Source organism: Staurois parvus, unplaced genomic scaffold (genome assembly GCF_062004578.1).
Source record: "Staurois parvus isolate SC_StPar_1 unplaced genomic scaffold, SC_StPar_1.0 ptg000175l, whole genome shotgun sequence".
NCBI classification, from domain to species: Eukaryota; Metazoa; Chordata; class Amphibia; order Anura; family Ranidae; genus Staurois; species Staurois parvus.
In genome coordinates, this window is record NW_028317971.1 from 2,877,317 (window position 1) to 2,902,602 (window position 25,286).

General features: G+C 41.4%; 1 protein-coding gene across 1 annotated transcript in view; it reads right to left on the reverse strand.

Annotated features, from left to right (window-relative positions):
• EXOC4 (exocyst complex component 4) overlaps window positions 1-25,286 on the reverse strand; it is a 634,255-nt gene that overhangs the window by 434,274 nt on the left and 174,695 nt on the right. Inside the window, exons 8-9 of the mRNA XM_089676875.1 lie at window positions 17,522-17,667; window positions 10,709-10,797 (exon numbers count right to left, since the gene is read on the reverse strand). Of these exons, the coding sequence (XP_089533001.1) occupies window positions 10,709-10,797; window positions 17,522-17,667 (235 nt within the window). The remainder of the gene's footprint in view (window positions 1-10,708; window positions 10,798-17,521; window positions 17,668-25,286) is intronic.

Genomic DNA, 25,286 nt, shown 5'->3' on the forward strand with positions numbered 1-25,286 from the left:
TAGGAACGGTGCGGGGGGAGAACGTCAGCTCCTCGCTTACTAAAGACGTCTAAGAAGTCATGGTAGGCCGGGGGAATAACCTGGGAAAGATCGGTGTCACCATCCAAGCACACGAGGAACCGGGGGACCATGGATCCTGTGACGTGGCAGTGACTTAAACAGTAGGGTGAGCAAAATTGAACTGTTCCCTTTTCCCAGTCAACCTGGGGGTTATGGGCCCTCAGCCAAGGGAGGCCCAGAATGACTGGAAAAAGGGGGGACGCGATGGCATCCAAACGGAGGAACTCCTGGTGATGGTCTGCCATTGTGGTGAAAATGGGTGGTGTCTCCTGGTCCACCACCCCTGATTTTATACGAGACCCATCTGCCAAGAAGATGTTGAACCCCCTTTCTTTGGTCTGGAGAGGGATTTTTTGCCGGTGGGCAAAAGTCAGATCGATGAAGCAACTACAGGCTCCTGAGTCAACGATTGCGGTCACCGACAATGTTCCTCCGGGGAGCTGTAAAGACACAGGAATGGCCAGGTAACTCGACAGATCATCCCTTCCTGCGGGTAGAGAAAAAGAAACGGGCGTGGACTTACTCATTTTAGCAGGACAGGAGCGCACCTGATGACCAGCTTCCCCGCAGTACAGACATAGGTTCTGTGATAGTCTCCTTTGACGTTCCTCGACCGATAAGTGAGAACGGGCCAATCCCAGCTGCATGGGTTCCGGGTTGTCCCCTGTTTCCGTGCTTCGCGGATGGTTCCCTGGGGTTGGAGCTGTATCCCTGGAAGGAATCCATGCCACCCTTTGACCCTGACCGCTCCTTTCCAGCCGACGTTCCCTTAGTCTACGGTCAATTTGAATGGCCAACTCAATCAGTTTTTCCAGGGAGTCAGGTAGGCCTACTCGCGCTAGTTCGTCCTTGAGAGGCTCAGACAGCCCGATGCGGAACTGGTGGCATAAGGCCGCATCGTTCCATCTGGTGTCGCCCATGCAACGCCTAAAATCGGACGCGTATTCTTCGGCTGTCCGGCGGCCCTGCCGCAGGGAGTATAGAGTCGCTTCAGCGGAAGCAGCTCTCTGAGGGTCGTCATACAAGACGGCCATGGCCCGAAAGAATTCGGTCACGGATTCAAGATGGGGGTCGTGCTTCTCCATCAGACGGTGAGCCCAATCCTGGGGCTCATCCTGAAGGAGGGAGACTATAAACCCCACCTTGACGGTCTCAGTGGTGAACGTGCGGGGTTGTAAGTCAAAGTATAGGGTGCAGGCGTTCCGGAAGGCCCGGAAGCGGCTCCGATCACCACGGAACCGTTCCGGCAGAGGAACGCGGGGTTCAGGAGCTGGGGATGTGGCAACCGCTCCGGATACCAGGTTAGCGGGAGGTCCTGCAGGTGGAGGACTCTGAGCAGGGGGAGTCAGGGGGGCTATTGACTCCATGCGGTCCTCCAGTCGGGCGCAGCGACTGTGGAAGTTCTGAAAAGCCTGGGTCAAGGTGGCCAGGTGCTGACAAATATCCTCTAGGGACGCCGGTCCACTTCCTGGCTCTGTCATGCCCGCAAGGTACTGTTATGATCCGCCAGGTGGTGCCTCAGGCTGCCAACTGACAGACCTACTCAGAGCGTGGGGTCTAAGCCCGGGCTGTGCTTTCACCAGAGCCCCTGATGGTGGGGATGGACTTGAAACAGTCCCGGGCCAGGTCACGACCTCCGAGCAGGCCCGCCAGTGGCTGAGGAGACCCTTGGGGACAGGTACCGGGAGAGCCAGATATTAAGAGGATGGCGGCCCCAGCAAGGTAGTAACGGATTGTGGGCCCGTGAGGGTAAGCGGGGTACAGAATCGGTAGGCGAGAGTAGTCGGGTCACACGCAGGGTCAGCAGGGAAGTCAATCCGTAGAATGGTCAGGGCAATCCGGGTCAAACGCAGGAGCAGGCAGAATAGTCAGGACAATCCGGGTCAAAACGCAGGAGCAGGCAGAGTAGTCAGGACAATCCGGGTCAAACGCAGGAGCAGGCAGAATAGTCAGGGTCAATCAGGGTCACAGGATAGGTGCAGGAACTCAGGATCACAGAAGACCTTGCGGCAATCTGTGACAGTGCAGGGCATCTTTAAATAGTGCGCCCTGCACTGTTATTGGCTGGCTAGGACGCGCCCCCGGCTGTCATTGGACGCCTGAGGCGCGCCCGCGGCTCCTACTGCGCATGCGCGGCGTCCTGTCAGCCGCGGCTCGCCGGGACCTAGTGCCCGTGTCCCGGCGCGATCCACCGCCACTGCGCATGCGCAAGGGACGGAGCCGCGATCGCGGACCCTGGAGCCGTGGTCCCTGACACCTCCGATATATAATGTTGAACAATAATCTACCAGTTTCCAGAATGCAATCTGTACATAGTGGAAGATATTTATATTAGTATAAAACTGTGTGTAAGGGAGGACTACAATGCAGTCATAAACATGGTGACCTCCCAGCCACCACCCCTTAAAATGGGTAATTGGTCAGATGGTCTCTGTCAACACCCATTTGATACCACAAAAAAAAAGTCATGTCAGGACCCTCTGACAGCTCTCATTTAATATAAACTAAGGAACACCTAACCGGACTTGAGAGAGCCACTGTACCTTTTTGCTTGATCAACTGAACTCTGCCTAAACCAAGGACATTGCAAGTATTCTTCATTTTCAACTCCTTTTTAATTCTCTGTTGCTTTATTGTCAATTTATTTCTTTGTAACATCTTTTTTCTGTAAATATTTTAATTACACCATTTTGACCTTTTTTATTAATAAACCATATCTGGAAAAGTGTTAAAATTATCTCTAAGGCTTTTAATGCACACTAAAAGAATCCCTGTTCTTTTGAAGAGTGATACTGTAGTATAAATCTCTGGACATACCTGTCTGTAGTGACAGTGCGTGTTACAGACATTTACTGTAGAATCATAGTTGTTATTGCTAACATTATGAGTTTCTGCCTTCTCAGTCATAAGATGGTGGTGTTAGCTTAAATAGAGTTAATTTCTTAATTAATTTAATCCCATGACAATCGCTCTTAGACTGCTGGCACCTAGATTGGTGAGAAGGGCAGAGGTCGGGCACTGTGTTTGTCACAGCACCTGCTTGGTATAACTGAATAATCATACACCGTACCCTTATCCTACAAAATCCCTGACTTTGTGCACATGTACAAGGTGTGTAAGAACTGATGTTGGTTTGAAGCCAAAGGGTAGTCACACCAAATATTGATTTGATTTATATTTTTCTTCTGTTCGCTCACTTTGCATTTTGTAAATTGATCAAAATAAACCAATAATATAAATATGTTTCAAAGCATTCTTACTTCACATCTTTTCTTCACACCTGTCCAAAACCTTTGCACAGTACTGTATAGGTTGCTACATCTGGTTTAAACAAATTAATGTATCCACTGTTAAGACATGGTCACGATTTTTTTTTTACATTTTTCCTGCAAAGCATAGGTGCTCATAAAAGAGTGAGAATCCAGTCTAAAAAAGAATGAATAATTTCATACTCGAATAAATGTCTGAATTATCATCCTAAAAATTAAGTCTTTCTTGTCACACCAATGATATTTTTGACAATAGCACAATCTGAATAGAAAAAAAATAATCTAGTAAATTTCCCACACCCCCTCCTTAATGTTGTGGCCTTAATGCAGTCTAACAAATCAAGAAATAAATTATTTTCTTACAGATTGAAACCCTCCGCTGTCAAGTGCCTGACCCCAGTTTGATAATCTTATTTCCTGAGAATTAAAAAGCTGGAAATATAAGCTTCCCAGAGTGTTAATTGCAGCTCTGCTCTGTTGCTAATCAAAAAATTGGATGTTTTGCATGAAAATACTCTACTAATTAATTCTCAGTCATAAAGCTCTCCGGTTTTAATAACCCCTCTGTGATTGGAGGGTCTTTGTAGAGAGACTGAAGCTAATCTGACATGTTGGAGAAAACACACGCAGAAGTAAAATGTAGCCTTATTATATCAGGTGAAGGTGACTGCATTACCAGAAAAAAAACTAGCCTTACTTCATGCATGAGTTATAACAGAATGTAGGATAATAAAAAAAAATAACCAGGGAAATGATAGGGTTAAGCATCCTCACTTTGTACTACAAATAGAGCTAAACTGAGCTGCGAACATCACACGAATGACACTACAGGCCTTTAACATGAAGACAGTATTATTCATTTAAGGAGGTTTTGACTTTCTAAGAACATTATTTAATCTATTCAAATAATAATCGACTTAAAAAAAAATCACAGCAAAATCCTTGCGGGGTAATAACATCTTTATAATACATAAAAGAAACAAGGCTAAAGACTGTTACAAGTCAAATAAGGGGCATTTACTGAAAGCAATAAATGAAACCATTTAAACCCCTGAACAAAAATTAAAGGGTAACTCAAAATTCGTGGGCAAAAAAAAATAGCAAATAAAATAACAAATAATGTAGCGTATACTATTGCGACACAAGTCATATTGCAACTGAATGTTATTAAAAGTTGCCTTTCCTATTCAATCAGCAGCATTGTAATTTTCTGTGAAATGCAATGCAATATGGCTACCTGGAGGTGTCCTGTACACAGAATGTGTACAGAACTCCGCCCCAGGAACATAATTTCCTGCTTGTGTGATTGGCACCCTGATTTTCCCAGACGTCTGCATTAAGATACAAGTCAGATTTCAGGCATCCCCTGCAAACAAATGTAAATTTTGGTGAGATACACCTGAAGGGAAATCCCTTTGAAAGAGATGCAGACCCTGAAATTTTACTCAGAGTCCTGCAGGTGCAGCTGCTGATTGATAATTAACCCTTTCACGCCTAAGGGTAAAACAAATCTAAATGCCTAAGCACAATTCTGCAATGTTGACATGTGATAGTAAAACCGTACATATCATCACAACTACTTTGTACATCCAGGTGGATTATACCTTGATTTTTTCAGGACAAATTGGGCTTTCATTTGGTGGTAAATGGTAATGGATAGCTCCTAATTTTTTTTTATTATTAAAAGGAAAACTGGCCCAAAATAGTAAAAAAAAATCCTTTTTTTTATTTAGATACCATATATGTGTATGTTATTTGTTGTTTATACCCGTAGTAAAGCCCAGAAACAATAGTGCGCATTTTGTTTCTTTTTTTTTCTACCTAAAACACACTGACATTAACACTAACTGACACCAATTTTTTTTTTTAAATCCTGACCTTTGACCGAAACACTAACCCTGGCACTGAACTAGATCAAACCTTGGTCTATGTATTTTTCTTTATTTTTTTATTTTATTTTATTATTATTATTTTTTTTTTTTTTAACAAACATTTTTTTTCTCTCTATGCCAGGAGTTGGAGAGATACAATGCATCTCTCTTCTCCATTCATAGAGAGAGAGAAAAAACAAGGGGGCCAGGCTGCACAGTGACTGATCACTGTGATAGCCAATCAGAGGCTATCACAGTGATCACGTGACCCGGAATCAGGAGTTCTGGGTCCTGATCGTTAGAACGGGACCCTGGGCTCTCAGTGACACAGCGGTCTCGGTGCTGGGAGCGCGCCGAGTGGCGTGCTCCCAGCAAAAAGACAGGTACGCAAATATGCGGCCCCATGGAAAAAAGCCCAGTTCCGTGAGGCCGCATATTTGTGTGCCGTCGGCGTTAAGGAGTTAAGAACCACTCCCATTCACATTCATTTCCTACATGGACAAAGAAACATCCATCTCTTTCTTCAGAATAACAAAAGGTAGGAATCTGCAACAAAGTGTGTTAAAATCCTTACAATGTACATAAATCACCCAGAGGAGAATGTTTTTTTTCTCAACAAAAGTGGAGTTACTTTAATATATTGTAGCTTACCAATCCTTAAATGTGTTAGCTACATTAGATTTTTTAGGCTTTTTTCCTTTATTTCATATGGGGATTCTGACAGTAACACTTTCTGTCTTAGGGTGTCTGCATTATAAATGAAATAGTAAAGCCGAAACCTATGGACAACAAAGCCTAACACTGTAAGCACCCCTGTCAGTGTTAAATGGTTTGTCTCAACCTTCTAACTACTATATTGTCCAGGCAATTTGGAAATTAAGGGAAAAAAAAGTCTAAAAAAAGGAAAACGAATACACATCTAAAGATTGGTAATTTAATCAATTAATTGATGCTATTTAACAAATTTTTGTTTGGGTATTTCATTCCACTGTAATTTTCTTGAAAGCACATACCCCCACCCAGCTCTAATTCACTTAAACAACATACAGCGAAAAGGCATTAATAAAGTGCAAGTCCTTTCCCCTCAACAGCAAGTCTTCATTTCACATTAAGAGCCACCCTTAACAAACCAACAGTAGCTGGAATCACTTAGGGGGTTATTTACTAAAACTGCATGGTGCAAAATCTGGTGCAGCACTGCATAGAAACCAATCAGCTTCCAGGTTTTATTGTCAAAAGCTTATTTGAACAAGCTGAAGTTAAAAGCTGATTGGTTACCATGCACAGCTGCACCAGATTCTGAGTGCTCCAGTTTTAGTAAACCAACCTCTGTGTTGTTGTTTTTCCTTAGTACAATGTTACCACAGTGACTGTAGAAGGTACCACATGGCTTTCTGTGACAGGACGTACAACTTCATGGTTGTCAACAGAAGGCCAGATAGTTATTTAAACTTTTAATCTCTAAGTTCCAAGAGAAAGAGATAGGGGTTTCCCAATGGAGCAAACTCCTTTGATCCATCTCTGTGCCCACAATAGTTTCTCCAAAACAAAAGTTTTGCTAAATGGTTCAGTGTTTATGTCCAATGCCTGTCTGTAGCTTGGGTACAATTTCATTCAACCCCAGCATTTTTCATAGGATACAGAAGATACACCACCAATTTCATAGGTATGTGTAAGTAAAAATCATTAGGTATATCGTTAAAAGCAGTGTAAGCATCTGAATTTAACTTTGTATCAGCCTTTTACAAGGCTTTCTAGAAACAGTAACTAGAAAAATATGGGGGATCCACAGCACCAGTATGTGTTGGGAAGCTAATGATGTAACTTCATTAAAATTTGGTGGTAGAAAGCCTTTCAGCATACACCACTAAAATGTTATCATCCCCCTTGCCTTCTGCAAATGGAAGTGTGGCACGCAGATCAGGATGTAATGCATAAAATAGTGAAAACAGTCAGGGGGAGGAGAGGCAGAAGAGCATTTAGCGCCATTAGCACCCATGGAATCTAGAAGTGGTGATAGCCTTTGGAATACTGTAGATCAGACACAGTGGCAGAGGATTCTGCTTTAGATAGACAGCGTGCATGCTGCATGTCCGTGAGCGAGCCCTAATGAGGAGGCTGGGGTGGTGTCAGTGTAAGACTTCGCTCCAAAACAAAGGAACAGCTATCAACCTGAGAGGTGCGTAGAATTTCCTCAGGGCCTGCAGCAGAATCCCTACTGCTTTATCCCATGTGCTTCTGCTCCTAGAGACCTATAATCCAACATTGCTGAGCATCTTCACCCGTAGGGTCCTCATGGAATGGATACGGACTGAAGGCGCTCAGTGTGTCCAGTAAGAAACAACAATAACCCAGACGCTAACCAAGTCCCTGTGACTGTCCCTGTGACTCTGGCAACAGCTGAGGCTGCAAGCGATCAGCTTGCATCCAAAACCTTTGTCTTCCAGACCTCTTGTGTGCTTGGCAGCGATGTGTTATGTACAATAAGGCTACATTCACAGTTTTAGCCAGACAGCATGTACTTGCAAGAACCCAAGTGCAGGGGTGTGGAGAGGTAGGGGGTGGGTGCGAGAGACTGCCCCATTGAAAGCAGTGACTGCCGGCTCCCACAGTCAACTGCGGCTGCTCACATGTAATCACTATACAGTGATCACCTACTAGTGACAGGCCCTGGATGCAGACCCCACCCTATGGAAAGGGTGGGGTTATATGCATACACTGGATGGCAATCACGGCAAAGCTTTTGCCATTGTTCAATCACCTGAAGGTAGCAGCATATAACACATGGGCCAGAATCATTTCCTGTGTCCTGTACGATTAGGATAAAACTTTGGCAGAGAAGATGGTGGTTAATTAATCAGCTTCATTATCTTGCAGCTTACCAGTCCTTAAATGTGGTGGATGCATTAGTTTTAATAATTCAAGTTTTTTTTCCCAGGATTGTTGTAATCCAGTGAATAATCCTCTCCCTAGGCTTAGATGATTACACTTATTTTCCTTCTGCATTAATGGAAGAAGACATGGTTGTCACATGGGCTGGATTTCAAATATGTCTACTAAGGTTCATATCCAATGTATTGCAGATTGATGGGACTAGTACTTTACAAAAGAAAGATAAGGATGTGATTAGGATTTCTTTTCAGCTCATGTGAAGTTACGACAACTCTGCATTTCTAGATGGATCAAGGGTATATTCCATATTTCATGAAAATATACTTAGGCTAAAAAAGTTTAAAGCAGGGTTAGGTTATAAAAAAATATCCCAAGCTTTGAACATCTCACGGAGCATTGTTCAATCCATCATCAGAAATTGGAAACAGTATGTCACAACTGAAAACCTACCAAGGCATAGCCATCCACCTAAACTGACAGGCCGGGCAAGGAGAGCATTAATCAGAGAAGCAGCCAAGAGGTCCATAGTAACTCTGGAGGAGCTTCAGAGATCCACAGCTCAAGTGGGAGAATCTGTCCACAGGACAACTATTAGTCGTGCACTCCACAAATCTGGCCTTTATGAAAGAGTGGCAAGCGGAAAGCCATTGTTAATTATTATTACATCATTTAATTATTATTATTACTATTATCATATATCAATTAACATTATGATTAAAAATTTTTAGGAAGAGAAACTGAAAGATAAGGTATAGAGTTTTGAAGGAAAGTTATTTTTGATTGGTCCAGTTATGAAGAATATGTACGATCATTTGGTATAAGACTGTGTGTATGGGACATGAATGAAGTGTGCATTGATTGATCATTAATTTTAGACTAATCATAATAAGGGGGATATGTTAAATCTAAATTATGATTCGGCACTTATATTGATGGCAAGCTTTCAAGCTTGCAAAATATTTGGTTTTTATGATTAGTCGTAATTAATATTAATATGTGTGAATGGTCTTTGACAAATGGTAGTATTTACTATTCTTCAATTATAGCTGAGACCAAAAGATATACAAGTTAAGCTGAGATAGTATATACCAGCTGAAGGCTGAGTATACTATATTTAGGCTGGTAGCATATTTCAAGGTTATTAGGAGGACTCATTACATTATGTATTTTAATAGTATCTGCGTGTATTTAGTATACGTATCTAACATTGATACATATATAGTTTAGTGATTATACATTGATATGTTCTTAAGCTATACTATTCTCTAAATATATAGCTGAGGGTTACGTCATTAGCTTATAATATTATTTACATCAGCATACATATGTTCCTGTCCATCAAACATCATATGTATAGTATCCCCTCCCTTTTATGAAATGGCTTTGCTAAGCAGTAATAATTTCCATAGAAGGTATTAAGATCACTAACTATGACGTAAATCTGCCTCATATAAGACCATGAGACAACAGACTAGGGGAACGCTCTCTCACACACACTTACACGCTACATGACTCTTGCATACACACGTCTGAGAAGCTGCAACAGGTGCTAGCTGCTAGATCATCATTTCCGTCTACTTCCAGCTTCTTCACAAAGTCATTGAGACGGACAAGGACATGGATGACTGCACATGGCCAGGACAGCCATGACAAATAATGGTGACTTATCGTTGAACTTTTGCTCGTTATTTCTACAGTAATTTTATCTACATGGAACTGTTCATAATACGCTTTACATTTGTTATTTTACACCATTGTGTGATAGAATAAAATCACACTTCATTTTTTATTTCAATGGCTCTTTCATTCATAATCGCCTCAAGACACTAGAAGAAGTATTATATGTGTCTAAAAATCCAACAATCATGTTGTGGCAATGCTTTTTTTCAGCAAAGACAGGGAAGCTGCTCAGATTTGATGGGAAGATGGATGGAGCCAAATACAGGGAAATCTTAGAAGAAAACCTGTTAGAGTCTACAAAAGACTCGAGACTGGGGTGGAGGTTCACCTTCCAGCAGTACATTGACCCTAAACATACAGGGAGAGCTACAATGGAATGGTTTAGATCAAAGCATATTCATGTGTTAGAATGGCCCAGTCAAATTCCAGACCTAAATCAAATTGAGAATCTGTGGCAAGACTTAAAAATTGCTGTTCACAGATGCTCTCCATCCAATCTGACAGCGCTTGAGCTATTTTGCAAAGAAAAATGGGCAAAAATTTCACTCTCTAGATGTGCAAAGCTGCTGGAAACATCCCCAAAAAGACGTGCAGCTGTACTTGTAATGACTCGGGGGGGGGGGGTTTGAATACAAATGCACTTATTTGTAAAAAAAACATGAAAACCATTTATCATTTTCCTTCCACTTCACAATTATGTGCCACTTTGTGTTGGTCTATCACATGACATCCCAATAAAATACATTTACGTTTTTGGTTGTAACATGACAAAATGTGGAAAATGTCAAGGGGTATGAATACTTTTTCAAGGCACTGTATGCTTAAATCATGCTGGTCTATAAGTGCACATTCTGAATTTATTTAACTGTAAAATGTATAGCCATTTACTTAAATAACATGTGATTGTTGACATTAAAAGACAAGTAAACATCTTACCTTGAAGTTCCCCACTTTTGCTGTATAGCTCCCGTCTCTGTTCTCTTAAGTAGGCACTCATACTAATTGCGTGAGAAGAAGATTCAAACCTAAGAGAAAGTTTATTTAGTATTACATACTAATCCTTTAAATGTGAGGTACAGTACATATAACATTACAGCCTGAAAGCAAACATAGTTCTATTATTAACAGTTTGCCGACCGCCTCACGTACCACAACAGAACGGCACTCCTGTGCCAGATCACATATCTACTACACGATCTAGCACATTCCGGGTAGGGGGCACGCCACCTGTGCTGTGATTAGTCACTGCACAAGCCGATCAGTGGGTCCGGCCAACGACTGACCGCCGTCACCTGCTGATCTGCGAGGAGAAAGACAGGGCAGAGCTCTGTCTGGTCAGTGGGGATATACTGGTTTTTGTTTCCCTGCAAAGTAGGGAATAAAAACTGGCACTTCCCTTAGTGGAAGCACCTCACAGTACACATAAACACTGCTTAGGCACAAATTTAACCCTTTGATCACCCTAGAGGCTTAACCCCTTCCCAACCAGTGTCATTAGTACAGTGACAGAGTATATTTTTAGCACTAATCAGTGTATTAGTGTCACTGGTTCCCACAAAGTGTCAGATTGCCCACCATACTATCACAGTCCCACTATAAGTGGCTGATCACCTCCATTACTAGTATATAAATAAATTTCATGCAAACTAATTAATATACGCTTACTGGAATTTTTTACCAAAAATATGTAGTACAATACATATTGGCCTACATTTATGAAGAAATTAGATTAAGAAAAAAAATTATGTTTTATAGCAAAAAGTAAAAAAGAATATATATTTTTTAATTTTCAGTCTTTTTGTCATTCATAGCACAAAAAAAAACCCAGTGGTGATCAAATACCACAAAAAGAAAGCTCTATTTGTCTGAAAAAAATTATATAAATTTCATTTGTGTACAGCGTTGCATGATCGCGTAATTGTCAGTTAAAGTAACGCAGTGCCAAAAAAGGCCTGGTCATGAAAGGGGGTAAATCTTACGGAGGTCAAGTGGTTGTAAAACTCAGATATGAAATTTTAACAAAACATACTCCTCTATAGTGTGTACTTGTCTCTATCCAGAGCACTAAGTGTTGTTTCTGTCTGCTGCTTCGTTGCTATCAGCATGAATTATTTCTAACAAGTTTTCCTGACAGCAAAAGAAAAAGGGTGACATGAGAGGGACCTCCAGCAGAATGACAGCCTTAGCTCTGTTCCTGTGCGCTGTGTGGAGGGGTGTGCATCTCTCTCCTCACTGAGCTCTGCAGTGTGCAATTTCAGCTCTCTGCCCCCTTTTTTTCTGAACTCTCAGACAAGCTTTTTAAATTAAGTACTTTGAACAGATGTAGAGAAGACGACAGATAAACAGCTATAACCTACGTAAGAGGATTTGTTTAAGTCACTGGGTATATGTAAGGGTTTACAACCACTTTAAAGTGTCACTAAAACCACAATACTAAAATTAGTCTGTATATGCAGTAAAGCATGCCTGTTATACACACTGTGGGGGTTAATCCTCCACATTATGTAAAAAGGTTGTTTGATCCTGTCTGCTCTGTTCCTCCCCTTCTTCTACTGTCCCAATCCATCTGCTGATAGTACAGAGCTCTAGGAGTCACTCTGCACATGCTCAGTTTAGTTTGTATGCTAGAGAGATTTATTTCTCTTTGGGAGGGTGCATGTGATCAGCACACGGCCAATCAGCACTGTCCAGACAGAGGGTCAAGGGTTATGCAGCCTCATAGGACAATCAGAGCAGAATAAAAACGCCTCCTATAAGCTTTAACCAGTGTTCAGCTGGACACTGATAGAAGTCACAAGACCGCTATTTACTGTTGATGAGAAAGTATTTAGCAGTTTATATTTACTAAGGATCCATTCAAATTGTTGTGTGTGAGTTGAGCCCACATGAAATATGTGTATTCTCATGCTCCACTGCGTTTAAGCATGCACTACAGTACACTTTTTTGTTTGTTTTCTTTTAAGTCACAAAGCTTTATTTGTAAAGTAGACTTCAACTGACTAGATTTTGACTACTGCATTTATGTGCATTGTGGTGCACTTGCATGCATTATGTTGAATTTCACTGAAAAAAAGTAAGGTCTGTTTTACTTTTTTTTCAGCACTTGTATGAACTGCACCTATTCAAACATATTGCTTTTACATTGTATAGGTATTGGCATGTGTTAAGCAATGCATGCCAGCACATGATGTGAATGGACCCTAAATATTTCATGGGGCCAGCTAACAGTCTTCCCATGCCCTCTTTTTTCCATTTCTCCCTGCACAATTCTTTTAAGAGAATTTAGTCTGTTTTGTTTCTCATCTATCTAGATTTTCAGTAAGTGTTTAGATTCAGCCAATAGCAACTGTGAATATACATTTGCAGAAATATTTAAAGTTAGAATTGTTTCCTGCTGAGGTTTTAACATTGCACTCAGAAAATTTTGTATACCAACATCTCTTCTGAAGACAAGATAAAAAAAATAATTAAAAATTGACATTCTCTTTGTCCACTGAACATATTTTAGTCTTTGGCATTTCAAAATTGAACTGTGTAGAGAAATAATGAAAACTCTGAATGATAGTGTATGTGCCTTGCACGTAAATCTCACTACATAAAGTCCACTGTCCGGTCACCTTGTACATGCCTCTCCTCTGCTCCCCCACCACTCCTTTTGTGGCTGCCATTGCAAATTATTGCAAAGTGCTTCTGGGTATAGGGGAGCATATGACCACTTTCCAAGATGCTAGATCCCAAAAACTTTCCTCTGGCCTCCGACATCACATGACACTAGCAGCGGCTGCAAGAAAAGACTAAGCAGTGGAGGAACGCTGGAGAGGCAGGTATAAAGTAAGCAGGGTGTGGGCTTTACGCAGATGCTGTCACTACACTGCACCTGAGCAACACAAATCAAAAACACTATTTTTAATATTCAAAGAAAACTCACTCACCCACCCATGTCTGTTGTGAAATTACTTTTAAAACCACCCCTAGCATTTCTGGTAGTAGCCATCTTAAATAAGGGCAGATGATTCATGTAGCATTTACTTCCTGGAATCCATCTTAGCCCATGCATGCAGACAGGAAGGTGTGGTTACAGTAGCTGAGAAAACCTCCCCTCCCATCCTAAAGACTCCTGGGATGTACAACATTATTCGCCTAGGCATGAATACCAGCAAGTAACTAAAGAAATGTAAAAAAAAAAAAAAGCAAATATGATATACTTTCCTCTCTATTTACTAATGTTAGCAGCATAAGGATTAAAAATAGTCAACGTTGACTAAGAGAGTGAAGATCCGCTTTAATTGGCAACAGATTTGTGACAAGACAGTGCCTAATCTTAACAACCCCTTCCTTTGTCAATGTTGACAGAAATTGCCACCAATTAGGAACAATTCAATTAAAAAAAAACTCACGGATGCATAACCAGTGAACAAAAACTTCACTGCAGTCGATCTCCTGAGACCCATAGGTATGTACACACATTTTTATACAGGTTAGGCAGAATAGGTAAAGGGAAGGGGGAGGGAACATTCTAAGAATAGTTTAGACTAAGGTTTACCTTCCACTTAAGGGAAGGAGTTGAAAAAAGGGATGTTTAGCATAATTAAAGTGGTATTAAAGGCAGGGTTTGTTTTATCTTCATGCATTCTATTCATGAATACCTTCTGGGTGCAGCTCCCCTCCAGTCACCCCTTATACTTACCGGAGTCCAATCTCGCTCCATCCTCAGCTCTCCCAGGTCTCTCTCTCCACATTGGCTCACAAAACAACGAAAGCCATTGGCTCCTGCTGCTATCAAACACAGCCAGTGAGCCAATGAGGAGAGAGCATGGTGTGGGGCCAAGACGCACTCTGTAAATGGACAATGTCTATTCACAAAAGGATTAGTGCATTCCATCGAACATAGTCTCTGTATCCAGGGAGAGGAACAGAGAAGACGTTCTGTGGTGTTCAGCCCATTGAATGAGGTCAATGAACCTTCTGACTCCATCAGACACCTGCCACTGTGGGATAAAACCTACTTGATTGGAGTGGACTAAAGTGGGGATATATGAAAAGATGCGAGAAGATAGTATTTTTGTGTAAATTTTGAGGTCTGTGTTTAGAACTCATATTGGTCGGTAATTAGCGGGAATTTCAGGCTGTTTGCCGGGTTTTGAGATGGTAACAATTAGTGCTTAAAGGGACTCTACGGGAATATCTCCAGTGGTCATAAAGCAGTTAAAAGATTTACTTATATGTGAAGTTAATATAGTAGAAAGCATATTGAAATATTCATTAGAAAAGCTGTCAGGCCCAGAAGCCTTATGGAGAGGGAGTGAGTGGATTGGTTTTAAAATTTCTATATCAGAGAAAGGTTTATTAGGCGCTGCTAGTTGATTCAACATAATAGTTGGGAGAGATAGGGAACATAAAAATTGTGTAAGTTAAGCAGGGTCAGGGAGCGGGTCTGAAGTAGAATAATTTAGGTTGTATAATTTGGGGTAAAACTCACTAAAACTGTCAGCAATATCTTTAGGGCTTCTGACTCTGTGTCCAAGGGATGTCTGCATGAAAGAAAGTTTGGATAACGCTGCTTTACGCTTTACTTGTGTTGCTAATAGGGCACCAGGTTTATTTCCATAAACGTACCAGTTCAGTTGGAGTTTCTTGATGTGGAAATCAAAGGAGTGCAAAGCTCCTCCCTAAGTTTAGGCAGGAGGCTTGTGTCAGACTTATTGGGGTGTGTTTTATTATTCTGTTCTGCTTTGGAAATTTGGTCTAAAAGGGAATTCACTTTCGCTGCCCGTGTCCGTTTCTCATGGGCCCCCATGAGATTTGTGAGCATTCCAAGGAAGAGTCATTTGTTACAGAACCAGTCTTAATATCAAAATACATTTCTAACTCAGTCTTGATCTGTTACACTGGGTGGGTAAATAGGGAGGCATTCATTCGCCAGGACTTGTGTCTTTTCCCTTCTGATTTAAGAGAGAGATGGATGGTAATCGGGGCATGGTCCAACCAAGTAATTAAGCCTATTGTGGCCTGAGAAATGGCTTGTAAAGTAGATTTGTGCATCAGGAAGAGATCAATCCTAGAGTAGGTTTTTTGGGATACAGACTAAAAAGTGTAATCCCTCTCCGTTCCATGTATACTTCGCCATGGGTCAAATAGATCTTCCACTTGTATAAGGGAGAAGAGAGCTGTGGGTCTCTTTGTGTGTTGGAGGAGTCTAAAGCTCCATCACCAATGTCATTTAGGTCTCCACATAAAATTATGTGGTCTTTGGGATAATGTGATATTTTGTTCATTAACTGCCTGTAGAAGCATTTCTGAGGCGATTAGGAGCATATACACTGATTAACACCAAAGGTGAGTTGTCAAATAGGGAGGACAGTATGAGGTATCTGCCTAAAGGGTCAGCTACTACATGTTGGAGCTGGAAGGATATTACGTTACAAACAGCGATCATAACCCCCTGATCTTTTTTGGTGGCATTAGCAAACAACTGATGTGGGAATAGTCGGTGTGACAGGTGGGTGCTTTACCTAATGGAAAATGCATTTCTTGTACAGATAAGATATCGGACTTCTGAGTTAATGCTTCCTTCCATAATCTCGACCTTTATAGGGGCCGCTGAGTCCTTTAGCGGTTAATAGTGGTTATATGAAGTACCACTGGGGATTGACTGTGGCGCTGGGAATAGCAGAGGGAGAGGGATCACAACAGTCAAAGTACAGGAACTGGAAACCGTTTTAAGAGAGATACAGTATGAAACTATATCCAGATAATTTCAATGTGTTGTACAACAAGAAAGGGGAAAGCAAACTAGATATCAAACAACAAGGATGGAAATGGGAAATGGGTGTGCGTGGCCCATGTCATTCCTGGGGTGTATTATTAACAGCAAGAAACAAGAGAAAGAAGTAAACATCTGGCTACACTAACAGAGCGTGAGAGACTACTGATGCCAAAGCCTCTTGATAAGCTCTCTATGTGGAAGGATGAGACGGGCACGTGTTAAATAGAGTCCTCCTTATCTGTGCACCTCTGTCTCCCGGGTTGCCTTGTTGTTGTTAGGCAGCTGTGCTATGGGGTGCTAGGCGAGGGTGGGGCTGCCAGGTCTCAATTTTGCAATTGCTTGAATCCTTCCATCGGGTATGTGATCACTTGATGGTTTTGGTGAGAGACCAGCAATTTAGTTGGAAAGCCCTAGCGATAGACAATGTTGCGTTCCCGCAAGACTGTGGTAATTGGAGCAAATGCTCTCCTTTGGGCAGTTGCTGCAGATATATCTTGATAGAGGGCGACACCCACATATGGAGGTACCCTGTGTCTTCTCCTCCCTGATGGAGGCGTTTTTGGCCGGCTGTGTTGCAGTGTGCCGCTGGGTATGCCCGTGGTAGTGGAGAAGAGTGGGACTAAGCAGCCATCTCGCTCAGCGGCCAGGACACACACCTCTTTAAAAATTATTTTTATGTTTGCTGTGTGAATGGGAAAATATATATATGTAGCCATGCATACAGTACATCAGAACACATGATAGCAACTAGTATGCATTCAATGCTTGTTCCAAACAAACAGAAGTAAGGGATTACAAGGAATTAGAAAAACACAGTAAAATAATTAAATGAAAATAGATTTTAGGGCCAGTAGGTAGTGGATGTGTATGATTTTTTTTTTTTTTTTTAGAGAACAAGGATAATGTTTAGTGTCAACTTAAGGTTTACATACAATTTAAATGAGGCATTATATATAAATTAGCAAATGCGCAATCACACTTACTTAAAAAGAGAATTCTTAGGCCTCTGGGGTTTCTTTTTCGCAAAAAAAGCTGCAAACTCTCTGCCAGTGCTAGCATAGCTGAGCTGAGCTGATGGTTCTGATGACGTTTTGGTGTTCTTCATGTCAAGATATTCAGTAAGCAAAATCTGCACAAAACACATTAGTCAGTATCACTCAATAACCCTTCACAAAAAAAACAAATTAATAACAAATATAAAACAATTTTTTTGGGTCACAACAGGGCAATTAGTGGTTGATCATTTCTGAATAAACAGGAGTTTGTGCTAGGCATTAGCTTCAAAACCTTGCTTGTGGGGAAATGGGTTTCCTGCTGTGATCTAGCCGTTTTTATTTTTGTGATGAAATGTTTATTCACTAAACAGAAAAGACCTCTAATATGAACAGTTTTCAAAAAACTAACATACTTAAAAAGAGTAAGTTCACAATAAAAAATATTTTGTAGCCCAGTCTTTGTGTATAAGAGACTTTTTAAGTCTCTTTTTAAGTCTCTTGTATTAGTCACTGTCTAATACATATGTGCAGTGTAGTGTATGCTCCTAGTTGCCAAACGGTGGAGTCTAGTACTAGGAAGGGGGACCTCTATCATGCATGCATGGGATTTGCATTAGCACAGGCCGACATATTGATGAAGGATGGAGATACCAACAGTGGGTGAAATTTCTCAGAAGCTGGAAATATTGACTGTGGATTAGTGAGAGGGAAAACCAAACCAACACACTTTTTATTTCCACTTTAATGAGTTTTGAACTCTGGAACAGCTTTTTGTAGTTTTGGATAGAGTGTAAAAGGATTAGAAACACCAGGTTTTTATTATTTTCTGTGTTGTTGTCTGTGTTCCTGTTAGGGAGATTCACCCTTTCTATTCTTGGTGCCCATTATCATCAAGTGTGTGGAAGAGATAGAAAACCCAAAAATTTGAAGCGGTCACCAAAACAGAAATAGAGGGGGAATCTTCCAATGCAGACAGAGATGGTAAACCTTCCCTTACGCTATCCAAAAAAATAAATACATTTTATTCTATTGTGAGAATATTTTAAACATCATTTTTTAAACAATTACTTGACTTCTGCAACAATTTCTTATTGTCTGCACATTGCATCCAGATTTAAACTGTTACTGGTGTTGGCAAGGTTAACATTTTTACAGAAAAGTAATTTAGCTTCTGAAAAGTAATTTGGTTTTGCTTATGATATATATAAAAATAACATTTTCACTTGCATACAGTAATTTATTTTTTGCAAAAGCGTCTACAGAAGGCCCATTTTTCACAAACATATATTAAAGCGGATGTTCAGTCAAAAGCTAGGTAAGGCTAAACCTACTCCTGTACCCATTCTAAGCCAATTCTATCTACCCCTGTAAAGACAAGATCTGTTTACTTACCTATTCTGAAGCCGCTCTAGTCCATTCTGTCCAGTCTGTGTAAAGGAGAGATTGCCAATTCAAGCGCCTGGGAGAGAACATCACCCATAGGCTTACTATGGGGCATCCATTGTCAGCTGTTTCTCCTCTACATTGGAGCTGCTGCTGTTGACGGCTGATCCTGGGATCGGACCAGACCGGATTAGAGCAGCTTCAGAATAGAGAAGTATGCAGATCTTTCCTTTATAGGTTAGATAGAATAGGTTTAGCCTTAGTTTTTTTAAATGAACTTCCACTTTAAGTAGAGAACATAAGCTAAGTTGCTTATGTGTGTGCATTAAACACACACACACACATTAAGGAGTTCACACACAAGGATTGATATAATAAATAGGTTGTAAGGACATCCAAGTGGACTGTATTCATGATAACAATGAAATCAGCAAGGATTATTTACTAGTTGATAAATAATGGATGGAAACTGTCTTCTGGTGATATTGTTTGAAAGACTCATATTTTCAGATGATAGAGAAAATAGTATATCTGGCTATAAAAGCTAGATGGAATACATATATCACACTATAGATCGGTGTTATTAGCCAGCTACAAAGGGTATACACCTTATGGGAAATGGTATTTGATACTGGACTTCACTTTACCACAACATTCATAACTAGGTTTGTATTACGTTTTTGCAATATTCCTTTGCACTGCTTTCCTCTTGTAGTAGATTATGGAGATAAGGATGCAATGGCAAGATAAAACATTACAAATAAGTGACAATACTGTTTAAAATCCAGTAATGTTGATTTACTAAAGGTAAAGCTACTGTGCACTTCAATTACACTGAAAGAGCAGCTGCTTTATATCCATGGGGAAGCTTTGAAATGAGGCAAAGCTCTGCTGATTTCTTTCATCCAATTATGTGAAAGCAAAAATGCTTTTTTTTTTTTTTTTTTTTTATTTACCATGCATGTTCCCCTCAGATCTAGAGCAACTACCCTTTCAATGAACTTGCAGTGCATTTCCAAGTGCACAGCCTATTTGCCTTTAGTAAATCAACCCCACTGTCTCACCCTGCTCTGCACATGCTCAGTTCCTGTCTATTTTTCAGCACTGTGCCAAAAAATCAGAGCCACTATAGACTGATCAGCTGATGGACTAAAGATTTACTGCTGCTCAGGGGCTTTGGGCTTCAGAAAAATGTCAGCCTTCAGCAAGAAGACACAAGAACAATTATGGAAGAATTTTACAGCACACGCTAATTTTGGTAGCATACGTAGTTATTAATGTGACATGTATGTTCATTAATTTTTATCAAGTTGTTATGGGTAAAGTTTCTGCTTTAAGCCAGCAGCTGTAGGAGTATAGAAAGCGATAACCAGTACCAACTCTGAAACAATAATGCAACCAAGAAATCTGCATATCAAGGGGGAACAAGTAATCAGAAAATAAAGTTCTACAGCTTCCACAACCGGAAACAGGTTATCTAAACAGATCATATATCCGTCGTGACAGATAAAGTCTTCAGTACTCACTTTCTGTAAAATATTCTATTGCAATACAGTAGTCAAGCGCCACTTTTGGTGTTCTGCTTTGCTATGTTTTAGGTAACCTGTCTTCTGATGGAACAATGTTCTTTTCTGATTATTTGTTTCCCCCTTCATGTGCAGGATTCTAGGTTGCATTAGTGCAGTGTTTCTCATCTCCAGTCCTCATGGACCCCCAACAGGTCATGTTTTCAGGATTTCCCTCAGATGAAACAGCTGTGGTAAATACTAAGGCAGTGAAACTGATCAAATCACCTGTGCAAAATAATGGAAATCCTGAATGCATGACCTGTTGGGGGTCCATGAGGACTGGAGATGAGAAACACTGCATTAGTGTAAAACAGTTCCAGTGTTCACAGTACTGGTTATCACTTTTATCACTCTTGCTGGCATAAAAGGATTTAACATTATTAGCAGAAATTTTTAAGATTTCGAGTTATAGTTTGCATTGCACCCTTATCCCCAAACAGGAGCTGCCACTACCGGCTTGTTTTGGCGTGCATGATTTGCGTGATGGATCGCCTGGCACCCCGCCTGGGTGCGTCCATCAGAGAACTGCTTCTTCGCCACAGGGACACAGTGCCCAAGAGCAGGAGCTTCTCCAACCCCGTCTGCAAGAGAGCCACCATATTTCCTCTGGCCATTAACCTGTGCAAGTTTAATACTGCACCTTTCAATCCACTCCAGAAAGGAAGCTTTTGGTCTTTATTCAGAAAATTAATCCAAACCCCGCGCTCTCAGCATTCATCAGGTTATTATCCATCATCACAGACTGATCCGCTCTCTCCATGTGATCAGAGGCTAAACTGAGCTCTTTTCCATGCTCTGACCGTGAGAATTCCCCAGTCTTTTCCATGGGCCATAATCAGTGGGTAGAAGGTTAGCTGCTAGTCCCCTCCAAAAGCCAAAATTAAAATTAACTGCTGTACAAAAAATACTGTAAAATTGTGTACATATTGTTTACTGACTGAGTTCAATGGGGCGCGCCACAACTGCGTGCAATGCATGTGCAATACATTGCGAGAATTATGGAGGTAAATTGCCTGGTCACTACCTGTCAAATGCCCTCTGAAAAGAAGTTTGAATGCAGTAAGTTCTTCAGAAGGACCCACAAGTGTGAAAGGGTCCTTAAAGTATTATTTTATGTACCAGGGCGACTGGATATATAGCATAAAAGGGTATCAAGACACATATAATTAGACAAAGATCAACATTTAAATGGCAGTGTGCCAGAATGTATACATTCTGCAGAGGATTGCAAAAAGGGGGATAAGTGTACTTCCATTGCATGTCTCTTCTGCAATAAAAACCCTGCCTAATCACAATTTTATAGTTTTTAACCCTTTACTGCCCACCCTGCCATCCCTTTAAAAAGTTCTGAAAGCAAGGGGGCTCGAAATATTGGTCAAACACATTGCCACTGTGATTGTCACAGAAGTCACATGACTGGGAGCCAGTCTTGCCAGCTACCAATCGGTAGTGGGGACCAAGGGTTGTATTTCACGGCTTGGTCTCTGTACCAGAAAACACTGGCTGCCCAGCAACACATATGTAAGATGTGTGGGCATACAAGCCCACTCTTTTCTGTACTAGCTTAAAGGAGATCTATGGTATATGCTTTCATTATATAACAGTAGCAAGATAATAACAATACAAACAATAGTTATTTTTAACAATCCAGTATAAAATTACTTGATAAAGCTCCTTAAAGTTGTGAGTACTGCCTGTCTGCTGGCCATCTATTCCCAAAAATTCCCTGCATGCTTTGCAGCATCTGTTTACTCTAAAGACTACATATCCCATGGTACCCTGCTGCCTGCAAACAGTGATTCCTGTACTGATTCCGCCTCCTGAAAAGCCTCCACTCAGTACATCTGTACTTCAGAAGGCAGGCTCTGTGCAATGTGTGACAAAGCAGTACCCATCAACAGTGTTTAGTGAATACCTGTCACAGAATTCAAGGAAGTAAATGTGTGGAGATCTTCAAAAAGTAAATTTACAAACTTCAATATCATTCATATTAAGAGTAGGCTAAAAATAATTTTAACACAATATAGAAATGAATATATGATTTTACATTTTGACCATTGATACGCTTTGAGCTTGTTGCTTATAACATAAAAGGTATTCACAGGTATATTATATCCACTTGCAGACCAGCAACGTACCCGTACGTCGCTGGACTTCACGTAGTTATACTGGGATGATGCCTGCAGATGCAAGCATCATCCTAGTACTGTTTTTTAGAGCCGATGGTTGGCTCTGTTCTAAAAGCAAACAGAACAGCTAACTAGCTGATCGATTGCTTTTACAAGCAGCGGAACGGGATGTCCCCCCTCCCAGGGCTCTCTCAGGCCCTCCCGTCCCATCAGGAGACACGATCGACCAGTCGGTGGAGAGCTGAACAAAGCCAGGATCAGCTTTAAACAGACTATCTGCTAAGACCTGACATTACTTCCAGTTTTAAAAATTTAAAGCATTCAAAAACACCAATCGTGGTGTTTTTAATGCTTTTAAGAGCAGAGGATCCCTCCATAAAGAGTACCTGTCACATACTTATTGTTGTCACAAGGATGGTTGCAGTCCTTGTGACAGTAATAAAAGTGATAAAAAAAAAAAAAAGTGGAAATCCAGCCTAAGGGTGTTTTTTCTTTAAAAATTAGATTTTTTTATCTACATACTTTCCTGTAAAATCTATTCCTTGGAGTACATCACAAGACACAGAGCAGGCTATTCATGGCTATGTGGGTTATAAGCCACCTATAGGTGAATGGGCACTGGCCGACCAATCAGAGAGTTGGCCTTCCTCTATATAACCCTTCCTATACAGGAAGCACCTCAGTTTTTGTAGCAAGCAATGACATTCCAGAAAGAGGGGTAGGACCTCTGTGTCCCATGATGTACTCCAAGAAATGGATTTTACATGTAAGTATGTAGAAAAAAATCCAATTTTCTTTATCGTACATCACAGGACACAGAGCAAGATGTCCCAAAGCAATAAGACATTTGAGGGGAGGGTGACACCATGACATCCACCATCAAAATCTTCTGCTGCCAAAGGAAGAATCCTCTGCAGCACTGACATCCACCTGGTAGAACCTTGTGAATGTGTGAACCAAAGACCATGTAGCGGTCTTGCAAACCTGAGCCACTGACGTCTGATGGCGGATTGCCCAAGATGCCCCCACACTCCTGGTGGAGTGTGCCTTCACATGAAAGGGTGGGACTTTACCTTTCAAACCATAGGCTTGAATGACCAATTGGGAGATCCAATGAGAAATAGTCGCCTTGGATGCCGTCTTTAGGCCCATCTGGCAGCACAAATAGAGCATCTGACCTTCTGACCTGTGCTGTCCCCTTCAAAAAGACCCTTACAGCACGAACCACATTCAAGCTTTGCAGAGATCTTTTTCTTGCTGACTGTGGCCTAGGGAAGAATGAAGGCAGAACTATGTCCTGATTGAGATGAAAATCAGAAACCACCTTTGATAAAAAAAAAGCACTGATGAGGTCACAATACCACCTTATCATGATACAAAACCAAAAATGGTTCTCTGCAAGATAGAGCTGCCAGCTATGACACCCTTCTCACAGAAGTGATTGCCACTAGAAACAACACATTACGAGTCAATAGGACCAGGGGAATCTCTCCAATAGGTTAAAATGGTGGCTTTTTCAAAACCTACAAAATCAGGTTCAGGTCCCAAGGACACAAAGGCAACCTGACAGGAGGAGCAATACACATCACTCCTTGTAAAAAAAAAGTGCAGACCAAAGAGTGAGAAAAAAAAATAGCTAATGCTGAAATCTGGCCCTTAATGGGACCAACAGCCAAATTATTCTGCAACCCTGTTTGAAGAAACGACAGAATCCTGCCAATCACATACGTTCGTGGGTGGCATTTGTGCACGTCACACCAGGCAATGTAAGCCTTCAAGGTTCTGTAATAAATGTTCCTAGAAAATTCCTTTCTAGTACCCAACATAATGGGGATGACAGAATGGGACACTCCCCTATCCTTCAGGATCTGGGTTTTAATAGCCACACCGTTAGACAACAGGTCTGGCTGATACGGCAGGGCTCACGGCCCATCTACTGCCATCTTCACAATGTCCACATACCAAGCCCTCCTGGGCCAGCCGGAACAATCAGTATCACCGGAATAGACTCCTCCCGAATCCTGAGAAAGAGACGCGGCAGCAGCTGGATTGGAGGAAAGGCATAAATCAGTGAGAACTGGTTCTAAGGATTCACTAGGGCATCTACCCCTGCCACACGAGAGTCCCTTACCCTGGACACAAAAAGACCAACCTGGTTGTTGAACCTGGATGCCAATAGATCTAAATCCAGGCAACCCTATCAATGGCAGATTCCCTTGAAAAAATCAAGATGCAAACCCCATCCGCCTGCCCATTATCCACACCTGGAATGAACACTGCTGACAGACTTGGAACGTATCTCTCTGCTCAGGTCAGAATGTAGTTCACCTCCTTCTGAGCACCTCAACTCCTGGTACTGCCCTAGTGGTTGATATATGTGACTGTTGAGGCATTGTCGGACTGAATCCTTACAGGCCAACCCTGAAGCCTGGATGTTCAAAGTTCTCAGCCTCTTTGCTCGAAGTTCCAGGACACTGATGGGAAGAACCCTTTCCCATGGAAAACGTGTTCCCTGAATTGTGGCCTCCTCCAGAATGGCAACCCATTCTGAAAGGCTTGCATCGGTGGTTACCAACTCCCACACCACTGGCTGAAAGGATCTTTCCTTCTCCAAATTGCAAGTTATCAACCACCAATTACCTCTTGGCCTTCAAACTGCAAACCTCATTCTTC